The sequence below is a fragment of the Osmerus eperlanus genome, chromosome 25 (genome assembly GCF_963692335.1).
Source record: "Osmerus eperlanus chromosome 25, fOsmEpe2.1, whole genome shotgun sequence".
NCBI classification, from domain to species: Eukaryota; Metazoa; Chordata; class Actinopteri; order Osmeriformes; family Osmeridae; genus Osmerus; species Osmerus eperlanus.
The window spans coordinates 7,835,012-7,849,016 of NC_085042.1; the positions used below are offsets into that span (position 1 = coordinate 7,835,012).

General features: G+C 46.2%; 1 protein-coding gene and 1 long non-coding RNA gene across 2 annotated transcripts in view; one reads left to right on the plus strand and one right to left on the minus strand.

Annotated features, from left to right (window-relative positions):
* The first annotated feature begins 1,270 nt into the window (after positions 1 to 1,270).
* LOC134012221 (uncharacterized) lies at positions 1,271 to 10,951 on the plus strand. Its single transcript, XR_009928539.1, has 3 exons — positions 1,271 to 1,356; positions 1,739 to 1,878; positions 10,454 to 10,951. It is a non-coding gene; the product is annotated as an uncharacterized LOC134012221 (long non-coding RNA).
* A 1,648-nt stretch (positions 10,952 to 12,599) lies between these two features.
* Positions 12,600 to 14,005, minus strand: part of hmcn2 (hemicentin 2) — a 50,224-nt gene continuing 48,818 nt past the window's right edge. The window contains exons 80-81 of the mRNA XM_062451952.1: positions 13,921 to 14,005; positions 12,600 to 13,626 (exon numbers count right to left, since the gene is read on the minus strand). The exon at positions 13,921 to 14,005 is cut by the window's right edge and continues 42 nt beyond it. Of these exons, the coding sequence (XP_062307936.1) occupies positions 13,248 to 13,626; positions 13,921 to 14,005 (464 nt within the window). The 3' untranslated portion in view covers positions 12,600 to 13,247. The remainder of the gene's footprint in view (positions 13,627 to 13,920) is intronic.

Below are 14,005 nucleotides of genomic sequence, written 5' to 3' on the forward strand. Positions count from 1 at the left end.
AGTCATATGTGAAATGAAATATTTTTAGATGCGCTGCTAAATGCTCATTTGTGTCAATGACTATTGGACGGCAATTCTGTTTCAATGCGAATTTGAATGTCAGTATGACTATTTGTGATGAAAGCGTGTCGCAAAATTCAGTGCCTTTTATTAGTGTACAAACACAGACTGTAACATGCAACAAGTCTGTAAGGTTTCGTAAACATGCCACTTGTCAGTGTTTTATGTAAGTCTTGTGGACCATAAAAAACACCAAGTAAAACTGCAATGTTTTACAACATACAGGATGTCAGTCTTTGCCCTGGAGCACATTACAATTTATTAACATGCTGTGTGTGTGTGTCTGTCTAGCAGATAGAATAAAATGCTTAAAAATGAATGTTGTGTTCTTACCTGGTCCGGATCAATACATGGGCAGCTGAATTATGTGTAAATTGGAGTTGATCTCTGTTTTATTTTGGAAGACCAAAAGGAACAGGATTACAATAATCCAGCCTGTGAGTCCTAAAAGCGTGCACGAGCCTCTTAGTATTGACATTTAGTCATTTTTACATTTAGTCATTTAGCAGACGCTCTTATCCATATTGAATGTGATTGAGAAAAACACTCACTCTGTATTTTGAGTGATAAAAGGCAGATTGGATCACATTCCGGTTTTGGGCATTGAACATTTGATTAGAATCTAACACATATATATATAAAAAACATAACACATGTTTTTTGCATCATGTCTAGCTCCTTGGTTCTCTCATCAACACGTTGACACAGCTGGACACATGTGATCATAGTTCTGTTTCATAGATGATAGACTAGGAAAACGTGAGTTTGTCCAATGAAGATACAGCGGTCTTTATAAAACACCAGGGTGGAAGATAAAGAAAGTGAGGCCATGGGGTTTTTAGAACACCATTTTTTGTCCACTTTTCTAGGTCAAACAAAATGAGGTGGTCACATGTTAAAAAGACAATCCCTCAAAGCTATTTTTGTTCCCCGCCAAAAGTAGTTAAACTTAAACACACGCTGTCCATCTGTCAGAGGGCTATTTGGTAGGTCTCCTTCAATGTGAGACTTCTTCTTGTCTCTCGTCTCTCTGAAACAGCTCATACACATGCCGTTTCAAAAGTGGATGAAACAGTTCCCCTGCTGGTGAAGAGACAGAATGCATTTCCCTGGGCCAGATCCAAACTTGTGGTATGGAACCAGTGATTGCGCCTCTGCCTCGTTGCTGTACTAATCCAGAACAGGTGCGGGAACGAGGTCACGTAAAAATGTCAGAGGAAAATGTTACTACTATATTCACATAGAGACTGATCAGTATGTTATAAACCAAAGATCCCCCCACATGGGGAAAATCTGGTAAGTGCATCCACATCTTAATATGTTTTACAGATGCTTTGTCTGTGTTGGTGAATGAGAGCGTTGAAAAAACGTTGGTTTTGAACACCACTCAGTTTACCAGGAGAGAGAGGAGGAAGAGGGAGAGCAAGAGGGTGAGAGATAGAGAGAGATAGAGAGAGAGAGAGAGAGAGAGAGAGAGAGAGAGAAAGCCCAAAGAGAACTTCAACAGGACAATAATGAATGAGGCAACTTAGAATGGATATGGTAATGTAGACGACTGTTTTCAAAATATGAAGGTTTAGATATGAATATCCAATGTCTAAGATGTCTACAAAATCACAATGTGTTTTCAGTGTTGCCAGCCAAACGAAACTCACCTGTCTGTAAACGCACTCTTCAGATGAAACATAACATGAAACCGTTTCCTGGGCAGTGTTTCATTAACTACCTGGGACAACTGTGAGCTGTCGTCCTCCGCTCTCGCTGACGTGCTCTCGTCACCATGGTAACATTTTCTCAAGCAAGTCAGATGCAGACGAGGTACGTTACTGAACCGCTTTTGTCTCCAGCTTGTTTCATGAAGTGCCAAGCGTGCATCTGGCTTGTTGGGTTCCTGAATTATTATTCAGCGTCATTCCGCCCATGTGTGTGTGTGTGTGTGTCTCTCTGAACGGAGTAGATTTGAATAGTGGAAGTGTTTGAGATGCAGTGTAAGAGACATCTCCTCCTTCATAAAACATCCATGACAGTGAGATTCACAGAAGGAGAAAATAAAAAAACTGCTTAGTTCATCACCAGAATTCTGGTGCTTTTCTATATATATATATATATATATAATAAAAAAGAAAACTCAGTTGTAGAGAGACGTTTGATGATCAGCATGTTGTTTCAGTCGACCACTTGATGTTTAGGGACTTTGCGTTGCGTTAGTTCTACTCAGCAAAGTAGAACTAAGTTCACAGACACTGCAAAGGGGAGACGAGTGCTGTAGCTAGACCTGGGACACCCCCAGGCTAGTTAGGGAAGCTGCATGATGGTTGAGAGTGTGTGACGCGTGTGACCCACAGCCAGGGTAAACACAGGTCTGAACCGGTCTGAACCGGTCTGAACCGGCCCGCCGTGTGTCCCTGGCTCAGCACACCAGTGATGGATGGTTGCCTGGTAACCTGCAGTGACCTTGTGACCCCTGATCAGTCCCACACTGTTACTCACTGTTTGGGATGTCTGGTTGACTGACAGATCTTGAGACCTGAGGAGGAAGAGAAAGCCTGGCCTCGTAGGTCATACTGTGGTGTGACTGGAAGCCTTGTCTGTGATTTAGCACGTGGAGCTTATGACTGGAGCCGAGGCTGTTCCGACAGGAAGTTTTATGATTCAAGTGGAAAACATCAGTCTGGCACGGGACTTTGTCAGAATCACCCGACTATTACGAAGCACCAAATGAGAGCAGTAAACGTGGAATGTGTGAGAATCCCGAGGAAGGGGTTCTGATTCCGACTTTATGAGTCTGAAGCTGGGTGGAGAAGCCGTCTGTGTGGCCTGTTCTACACATGTAAGAACCAGTAAATATGAGTCCACGCGGTTCATCGATCACCACAGCTATTTCAACTACCTTCAACTACCTCTCTCCACCTTCAAGAAAAGGCTCAAGACGCACTTGTTCCGGGAGTACAACGGTACTTAGGAATGGTTCGCTTGACCCGATGTTAGTTTCCTCAAGGATCACAATGACTCTTGCTTAGAGACTTGTTGCTCTTGTGGTTAGTGGTAACTGACTTAAATTTTTGTACTCGCTGTGATATATTGTTTATTATTGTTGCTTGCTTTTTTTCCACAGGTACACTTGCACTTATAGCAGCTCATGTTGTTTAATTGTAACTTGTTTAACTACATGCTCTTATGGTTCTTCCCTTTGGCACTTATTTTGGTTGTTCACAATGTGTGCTTCATGTTTTGGCTACTCGCAATGTTTTGTGGCTATCTCGTTGTTATGATCAGTGACCTATGCACTTTGTAAAGCTCTCTCTTGGAAGTCGCTTTGGATAAAAGCGTCTGCTAAATGAATAAATGTAAATGTAAATGTAAACTACAAACGTCGAGCTGAGGAGACTCATACACCTGGTCTCAATCCTTACACTGTACTTTGTGACTTATAGCGTGTGTGTGTGTGTGTTTAAAACTACTTTTCATACCATTGCTATTTAGGATGATTACTCTCTACCGTGAAAACGCTACAGGGTTAGAATGAGACTAGCTAGATAACCCAGCGCAGCTGTCCTAGCCACTTAAACGCATTTGACAATAGATACTCTCTCTGTACCATGCCACTTAAAGTTCAGGGTTACATTGGTATGTTGTACGGAAAAGTCGGAAGGGCTTCCAAAGCTGTTCCTCATGGGCTCCAGACACGTATTTAACGAGACTGACTCGTGTTTGTGTCACTGGAAAAGAATCCAGGAAAAGATGGTGATTAGGTAAAGCTTTCATCAGGTGCCACGTGTCCAGGATCACGGTTACAGGCCGGAACAGCAAACAGAGGCAGGAACCACGCTGATGCACCGCTTGAACACAAATACTAACCAAACAGAATGAGGTCAGGAAGAGACAAATGACGTAGGCTTGTTTATCTTGATTCATCATCAAGAACCGAGGAGAGCTTCTCGGAGTACAGAGTCTGTTTGTGTCATTACGGAATGACATTAAAAGGGAGCTGTAATGAATGGTTCTTCTTCCCTCCAGCTCGTACAGTGCTGCCACACACTCGCCAAATACTTAACAAGTTACTCCTTATGTTAACCAGTGACCCCTGAATGTCAGTTATTCTAACACGCTCATACAACATGTTTATGTGACAGCTAGCTTTATGGCAGCGTCAATAAATACCTGCTCTATTTTTCGCACGGTCGACAAAACGTCTGGTTTTCACAACAATTAAATACTAACGAAGGGAGGAACGGAATCGTTTCTGAACCAGATCTGGGGGCGAGCTAAACCCTGGAGTCCCCTAGCCAGGGGTGAGAGGGGAGTACGTGAGCACAGCGCCGTTTCCCTCACGCCTCGCCCCCGCGTGACCGAGGAGAACAAGGTGGGTTCTGTTGCCACGTGTTTGGGTTCAGGTCTGCTGGCTTTAAGGGCCGACGTCCCGAGGACAGCAGCCCAGCGGGGCTACCCCTGCTCAGGCTCATCCGTCCCTCATGCCACCTGGGTTTGTGGAACTGCACTGTCGAGGGGCACCTACTGGAGTATAGTATGTGCTGTGTATAGTCGTGGTGTAGTATATTCTTAGTGCTATGCACTATATAGCATACTTCAGTGTATAGTGTGGTATCGAAGTACCCCGTCCAGGTCACATGATCAGGATCATGTGGTCAGGAGTTGATGGTCTGTCTAAGCAGAGCATCTGTATTTGTGTGTCCCTGTCAGAGAGTTTGGGTCTGTCTGTGGTTACATAAACCCCCGCCCGCCCCCACCCTCTCCCCCTAGTGTGTCCAGATGTCACTGAGACACCAGTGACTGATGAGGCTGTCGTCCACCGTGAGACGCACAGAGACTCTGGATGTTTCAGGAGTCTGTGGAACCTCCTTGCTCTGCAGGGGTCCAGTGATGTCAGTCGGGCCTTCAGGACTGTGAACACAGTCAGGTCAGGGTCAGGCCACAGTCAGGTGGGTGCACTGAGACCACCTTGATCTCGCTTTGAAAGCTACCGCTGTTTGGCTTGGACCATTAGAGCTCAAACAAACTGTCTGTGCTTCACTGGTCACCTTGCTGTTTGGTAGCTGTGTGGTTGGTCGGCCTTGGTCATCTAGATGAGGAAAACAGAGGAACTTTAGTCTTCCTTGGAGGAAGTAATACTTGACCTTGTAGCGTGGCCTCTTAACGACATTCTCACATTGTAGGTTAGTCTCTGGTCATGAGGAGAGATCTGCAGTATGCCCTGGAAACACATGCTCACTTCTCCACAGGCATTTTCCATCAACGAAACCTCTGATTCAGCTCAGCAGGGGAACACGCTGGAATGATTCCAAATGATTACAAGCACTCTTCGAGTAAATGTTCTCCAGTCCCGTGATGCATTCTATTGTCATTTTGTACTGCATGTGATCCAGCTCCAACCAATCACGTCACTGCTTTCGATGGAGTCGATTCCACTTCCTGTTCGGGCCCCGCCCCTCTGAGTTCCCACTCATCCCAGCGAGACAAAACCCCCTATACAGCAGGGCAGTGGGATGGAAAAAGACTGGGGGAGGAGGGGGGCAGGCTGGTGTCTGTGGTGGGGCAGATCTGCTGACTGGAGGCCATCTCCTGCTTACTCTGCTCTGTGGGTCTTAGAGGAACCATGTGGTTCTTTGCGGAACCCTCCTCTGTTGATGTTTCCCATGTTCTGGACCTTCAGTGTCAGGATCAGAGACCAGGGGAGAGACCAGGGGAGAGACCAGGGGAGAGACCGGGGGAGAGACCAGGGGAGAGACCAGGGGAGAGACCAGGATCAGAGACCAGGGGAGAGACCAGGGGAGAGACCAGGGGAGAGACCGGGGGAGAGACCGGGGGAGAGACCAGGGGAGAGACCAGGGGAGAGACCAGGATCAGAGACCAGGATCAGAGACCAGGGGAGAGACCGGGGGAGAGACCAGGGGAGAGACCAGGGGAGAGACCAGGGGAGAGACCGGGGGAGAGACCAGGATCAGAGACCAGGATCAGAGACCAGGGGAGAGACCGGCGAAACCACCAGAGAGGGATTTTCTGTTTTCCCGCTGCATGTGAGATGATGTGGTGAAAGCAGCCTTCCTGGATTCAGACACAGACTAGCACATGATGTCCACCGCACACGTTTCACGTGACGATTTCTCAAGGTTTTATTTTGAGTTACGAATCCTCTCTTCTCATCAGGGCTTTGTTGGTCTTGGTTTCACTTGTGATAAAGAAAGCACCCCTTGTCTCTTTTTTTTTTTTTTACATTCCAAGGAGAATCTGAGGTATCAGCTTCAGTACTCTGGATATGGACTGATTGTATGGTATCCTAGGAGAAGCTGAAGCAAAATCTGAAATTTACAGTTTCACATTTTAAATGCAGCAAGAGGCTGAAGTGTTTAATTTCCTCCCAAGTGGCTGAGTTCCGAGCAATAATTATTTCCTCTAAACGTCTTTTGACAGATGAAGCTATAAAAGTCACATGTCATAGCCGGGGACTTGACTTTAAGATGTAAAATCCTTGCAGAGAGCTCAAACGCTGCATTCATCCTGCAACCAGTATTCTAATGACACATTTCACTGGGTTCCCCTTGCCAAACTGGCAGCTCGAGTCACTCTGGAACAATGAGGCATCTGTTGATTGAATTCACAAATAGGTGGACTACTTCATAACATAAGCTGGAGCTCTGAGGCCAGCCACCAAGCCTGCTTTTCCAGGCAGGATGTCCTTAAACCTCTGGAGATATTTAAGCTGCAATTACCAAAGCATCCACTCGAAAGCATTGCTGTTGAACACATGGCCAGTGTGCTCCTTGAGTTACACATATGAACAGAGCCCACAAGATTTGTGCAACGAGCAAAGCTTTATAAAAGTTGGGCTGAATAGTTTAACAATACCCTACTCCGCTATTATTTCTTAAGACGTTTCGTGGTTTTATCAAGCATTAAAATACAAATATGCGTTCAGTCCTCTAGTAAATTGCTCTCCACATGTCATGGCTCCCATTAATGTCTTCACCACTTGAAAAGATCCAGCTACCTAATAACCATCAGTTAGAACTCGAATGCATTAGAAGCCAATGTTTAGCTTTGACGGATGTGTCATCTCTTTCCGTTGGCTTTGGCAGTGCCTCTTACAGTGAGCGTCTGGGCTCGAGACAGACCGACTGGCCCTCGACTGAGTGTTATTCCAGCGACTGTCTGTCTGTCTGTCTGTCTGTTCTCTCTCTCTCAACCAGCATCCCACCCCACCCCAATCTCTCTCTCTCTCTGACCCGTAAAAAATATTTGCTCCAGGCACCCTTTCCATGTGGCAGAGGTCTGTTTGTCTCACCAGCTCAAAATAGATTAGCCTAAAATACTACATCGTTCTCCATAAGACCTTTTATTCACGATAGCGGGAGTCTAACAGTGTTGTCTGTGTAGACTTACACAGTATGTTACTGTGTGTGTTGAGCTATTGGTGGTGGTTCCTGGAAAACATGCCTCACCTATTGTGCTCTCAGATGTGAGGGCCTCCTGAGCTGTTAAAGCTGTTTCTCAACAGCCAGCCCCAGTAACACCTGTCCAGGAACACCTGGTGTTATTCACCATGGAGGGCGATGTCACGGAGCCACTGTACCTTAGAGCCCCAAATTAGCTGGGTTTCTACGAAATGACGCTTTCTGCCATGACTGTAAAGAGAGAGGGACAAACACACTGACTGACTCGTCTTCTAGAAGGAGTCCTGATGTAGGGACATAGAGAGGTTGTTTGTTACATTTATGGCCACATGCGGTTGTATCTCATCCACCTTGTCATGGTAGAGTGTGCGTGGCCTATTTGCGTTGCAGAAGTCCGAACGTGAGAGGCTAAATATAAGCATGTATTATATTTCAAACGGCATAAACCATGGAGTCTGTAAATGTCCGTGGCTGTGCTGGTCAGTGCAGTCAGGCAGGAGGTGCCAAGGAGCGCACACTCCAGGCGTGCTCTGCTGTCTGTTGGAAGGGAATGTGATGGATGTTAGCCCCCACCACTCCTGGGTCAACTCTACTGGAGGCTGGCCTCTACTGGATGGTAGCCACCAACACTCTTTTTCAGGAAGCCCAACTCCAATCCACAATTCTAGACACTCATACACTGTCAAATGTGTCCTAAATGTCAGGTGTCAGATGGCTGAGCGGTTAGGGAATCGGACTAGTAATTTGAAGGTTTGCCAGTTCGATTCCCGGCCGTGCAAAATGACGTTGTGTCCTTGGGCAAGGCACTTCACCCTACTTGCCTCGGGGGAATGTCCCTGTACTTACTGCAAGTCGCTCTGGATATAAGATCATCTGCTAAATGACTAAATGTAAATGTAAATTGAGCAAAATATAGAAATATATTAAGGAAGAGTGATTACTAAGTTACTGTTGGCCAAGACCCTTCTGGTAAAGTATGCTAGTATGTGTTTTTTTTTACTAAACTTTGATAAAATATAAAAATGTATGGCTGACTTGTCGGATTTGATTTACTCAAACCTTCTGCCGGTAAGTAAAAGGGTTACGCACCTAAGTGTCAGCTTGTGGGACTGGTATGAAATGTGTCGATAATTTTTATTTGTATTTTCACTTTCTTTTGGCATTCACAACCATCGGTCCTTTATTACCCTTTTCTGCGGGGTGCCAAGCCCTCCAGGTCCAGGTCACTTCAGACCGTGAGGCCTCTCACCAGGAGAATGTAGAGGCCAGGACAGAGACCAGGTCACCCTGGCCTGCTACTACCCTCACACACGCCACTATTTCAGGGAGGTTTGGGTTTCAGTCAGGGCCCCTACACGGGGGCCTCCCAAGGTCATGACCTTTCACCCCATTACACATGTTACACTTCCTACAGAAGTATATATTAGTATGTCCACGTGTAAGACGGCCACGTTAACCTTAGCCGTCATTGTGTTGTTGAAAGAAAGAGACTGATAAACCATGTTTAACTGCCTTGTTGATAAGGATGAAAGTGAACATGATTTAAGTATTCGTAAAAGTCAGTAGTTCCAGACCAAGTCATGATGACTGGCTGGTCTGCCTGGTTTGTAAATCAGCTCCATCTAAACAGTCATCAGTGTGACTCCTATCCTACATACACAGAAACAGCTGTGGCGACCAGGGACTATGAACAAGCCTGAAAGTTTGGTTTGAGATATCTATTTACAAGTGCGTGATTAGAGACTAGCATGGCATCTGTTTCAGCGTTGGGGAGGAGAGAGGAGAGGAAGGCCAGCTGACCCCCCCCCCCCCCTTCCGCATCTTCACCCTGATAGTTATTTTTTAGAAGACCATAAAACATGGCCCTGTTTCCCCTGTTATATGGTTGGTGCCATGTGTCAGGGGACTGTTATGGTCTTTTCACTTACAGACCAGGGGTGTAGCTGATGGCACCCTTGGTCCGGGCGTGAGAAAGTAGTCTGGCATGTTCCCCCAGGGCAAACCTGCGAAGGGTTGACAATTACCTGTCCAACCAGCTCGTAAATCTCATCCCACTGATTGGTGGATGAGTGTGTGAGTGAAGGATGAACCTGAGTAGAGGGCTTCTAAAGCCCCTCAGGGCTTGTCGGAGTTTCCCTTGATTACCACACCTGGCTGGAAGCGTGGTCATCTAAATGGCAGTGAAGGTGTGTTTTTTGTTGTCAGACTGACATGTAGTATCGGGTTAACTCTACATGGTTAGGTTAGCCTTGGGTACCAACCTGTACATTTTACATTTACATTTAGTCATTTAGCAGACGCTCTTATCCAGAGCGACTTACAGTAAGTACAGGGACATTCCCCCCGAGGCAAGTAGGGTGAAGTGCCTTGCCCAAGGACACAACGTCGTTTGGCAATCGAACTGGCAACCTTCGAATTACTAGCCCGATTCCATAACCGCTCAGCCACCTGACTCCCAACTACATCAGTTGTACCGAAATCGGTGAGCTAGCTCGCTAATTTGAGAGAAATAGGAGAAAACTGTGGGGGAAATAATCGTCTCCTTCTACCCATCAGCCCCTCCTGGTAAGAGGAGGACGTGGAGCATTGAGGGGGAATGACAAGCAAGGTGGAAGGCATCCATGTGGTTAGTGCTGCGAGGATGAAGTCAGCGTCTGAACCACATGAGACATCCTCTACGTCTGGAATCAGGCATCTTTATGCTCTGCAATAACCACAGAGAGGAGCCCTTGATGAAGACGGCTTAATCCTGGTCCTCTGGACCATGGATAGACACAGCTCCGTGGTGGGGGGTTGGGGGGATGGGGGGGTTAGGGTGAAGGTCTGAGCGAGGTGGGAGGTTTGGAACCAAGCCTCTTTCAGTGGTGGAACTATGATGTCATTGGCCTCATGTTCTAGAAGCAGGCAAGCCAGTGTTATACAGGACCGTAAAATGTAGATGTTGACCTGAAACTCTGAAAGAAAGCTCTGTTTTCTTTTAACAGGTTGGTCCCGTGTGCTGTCCCAAGCAAGCCGAGGAGTGAGATGTGAAGTGTTTTACCGTAGAGTTTCTGCAGAATGTTCTTCCCAGCTTAGTTTGTTTTCAACATGTTTAACTCTGGGGCAGAGAGATCTAATACAAATAATAGTTTTGAATAGCTGACATTCATTGGCTGTGATATCTGAATTCATATGGACATACATCCCTAGCATGTAATGATGTGTTCGCATGTATGTTTTTTAAGTAACTTGTTCAGTCTTGTTTTTCTTAGCTGCCATAGTAACACACAGTGACATCATAGTCCTTTTCTTCTCATGACAGCTAATCACCAGTTCAGAACACATACACACCTACTAATGTGTTAACCACAGTAAAGGAGGGAATTAATATGTCATCTGGAAATATACAGCATTCATAAATGTGTCTCCACAGTCTAGCAAAGATGACAAATGACTCCATAAAAAGTAACTTTTAAATGGTTTTGAAAGTATGTATCGAGCCGCTTTCTACACAGCGCTCGTCATTAAATATGCAGGAGCTGCTCTGCAGTCTGACTGCATGTGATTGAGCACTTGTTCCCCAGGACATGACGTTTTCTACTCTCCTGTCACACATCTTTGTGTTACTTCATCCACAACGGCAACCCAGGTGGCCCACCAACATAAAACACTTAACCCTTGTGTTATCTTCGAGTTATTCTGACCCATCAGTCATTGTGACCCACCGTCGTATTGCGACAAATTTACCTCATACAAAAACAAAGTGAAGCATTTTCTTTTAACTGTCGGGCTGTGTCAGACCCCCCACATTGGAATGGTTAAAAGAAAATTATTTGTATTTGTTTTTGTATTGGGTAAAATTGGGTAAACACAACGATGGTTCGTTATGAACCTTTGGGTCATGTGACCCGAAGGCAGCACAAGGGTTAAAGTGTTCTTATTTTAAATATAGCCTATATTTTAATATAACATTCTCTTTGGGGCAGATCCGTGAGGGGGAGTTGAACCCAAGCCTAGAGTTTACATAGTAGCCTACACACGCCTATGCAGTGAGCTAGGCTGGAGGTGGCATTTTTCGCTACATTCAGCATAACTTAACCCTTGTGTTATCTTCGGGTCATTCTGACCCATCAGTCATTGTGACCCACCGTCGTATTGCGACAAATTTACCTCATACAAAAACAAAGTGAAGCATTTTCTTTTAACTGTCGGGCTGTGTCAGACCCCCCACATTGGAATGGTTAAAAGAAAATTATTTGTATTTGTTTTTGTATTGGGTAAAATTGGGTAAACACAACGATGGTTCGTTATGAACCTTTGGGTCATGTAACCCGAAGGCAGCACGAGGGTTAAGGCTTATCAATTGAATTTGCTATGGTTTGATAATGCGGTTTATAAAATAAATCTGATAGGATTTCTGCTATGTTTAGGCATTTAGACGTGCCTTGTAGCGGCACTAACCAGGACCATCGTGAATGTGTCGACAGCATTTCTCCCGTCTCTTGAAAGAGTTCACTTTAGCGACGATGATCAGAGCTTCGTGTCTTCAGCAGTAATGGACTCATAGGTTGTCGTGCTCATTAGAGAGTGGAGCTGGCAGAGGGGCCGTGTCCTGCTGTCTGGGCTATATAAAGCAGCAGGTATCGTTCAGCATGCACCGAACTCAAAACAAGTCCACTTCCACTAGCACTTTGTGTTTTATAGCGTGGAACAAGCCCCCAAGACTGCCCTACAGATGGCAGCATGTATTACTGGGAATATGTAAACATTTCAAGAACCAAGATTTAATTTAACAAATAGAAGTGTTTTTCCCCAGAATCTAGTGCCTATTTCCTAATGATTTCCATCTTATTAGATGCTTTGGTTTGCTTCAATGAGACGAACGATGCTGCTTTTGCTACCATGCGGTTTTAGGACTATTACAACCCAAACTGCATACTCAGCATTGTCCTAATAGGCTTCACATGTCTACGGAGTTGTTAAATGACTGTTTAGCCTAGAATCAGGGAGGAAGGTAGGATCTTGTTACAGTCAATAAAACTGAGGAAACTTTTGCATTAAAGGTCTCGATTCAATCTGTTTGTTGTCTATTTATCTATGTACTGTATAACACACCGTTTGAAAAGTTGACGGTTAATAACGAAGAAAAAATTAAATGTTGTGATTTATTGTTTCCTGTGGCAATTTTGTGCAGTCTAACTCTGATTCCTGTTGTCAGACCAAGACAAGTTAGGAGGATTTCTAACCCTGTTGATGAGCACCAACAGGAATTAGATCAAATTCATGTCTTTGACTAAAAGACTCAAGTACATTCAGAATAGCACCTAACAGCTTTTACACAATCAAAATTACTTTAAAAAATATGAATAGAAAATACACAGAGATCACTTATTTCCACAACACCTGTTACATCTTTCCACAATATAAATATATGCTCGCCATTCTTATACTATGGGGCCACAATAGGCTAGTTCATTGTTGATACGTCAACCAAACCTATTAAGGTTAATATTCTTTTCAAGAATATTTTTTTTTACAAAACTTTACAAAACGGTGTCCCCCACAATTTAAGGTTCATTTCAAATCACAGGTAAGGGCCCATAATATCCTGTAAAATACAAAAGGTATTGCATGTCGGTAAAGGCTGCGTTTCCACACCGGCCACTTTGCACTGCACCTCCATGCAGAGGAGGTGCCCTGGCAGGGGGAGGCAGGGGGAGGGGAGCCCCAGGGGGAGGGGGGGGGGCACCAGTGACCTCTGAGGGGCCTGATCAGTTCATGTCCATCCCAGTGGGGGGCTCAGTAGGGGTATCTGGAGATGGAGATGTATATGATGAAGATGCTCTGGTAGGTGATGCGGCCCTGGGCTGAGAGGGTGGTGGCCTGCACCCTGAGCCGCACCAGGCCCGACCTGTCCAGAGGACGCAGGGTGAAGAGGATGCCTCTGCCAGCCTCGTCCCTGATGCCGAACTGCTGCCCGCCCGAGCCCGCCTCCCAGCTCTGCTCCAGGAGGGTGAAGGTGGTCCTCTCCTGCAGCACCCCGGCCTCGGAGAAGGCCGACAGCCTCACCACATTGTGATTGGCAGGGATGCTGAGGGGGAGGGTCAGCAGCTTGTACTGGAGGAGGAGGGGCGGAGTTCCGGAGGCACAGTCCAGAGAGCAGGGCCTGTAGCACGTCCTGGGGGAGGGGGGGGGGGAGGGGGGGAGGGGAAGGGAAAAAAAGAGAGGCGAGGGAGAGACGAGGAGAGAGAGAGAGTGGCGAGGGAGAGAGAGGCGAGAGAGAGAGGCGAGGGAGAGAGAGTAATAAGGGGGGCGGAGAGGAGAGACAGAGCAAGAGAACGGGGAGAGACAGGGAGGTGGAAAGTGAGACAGAGAGAGGCGACTACTCAGTGTCACATGATCATCCGTAACAGAGCGGGCTGTGGGCTGATGTGTGGACCACAGATCACAGTGGAGCCACTAGGCAGCTTACCCCGGGCTGCCCCCTCTCTGGTAGGAGGCCGGGCAGGGCGTGTCCAGGCACTGATACCCCCCAAGCGTGTTGAAGCACATCTGGC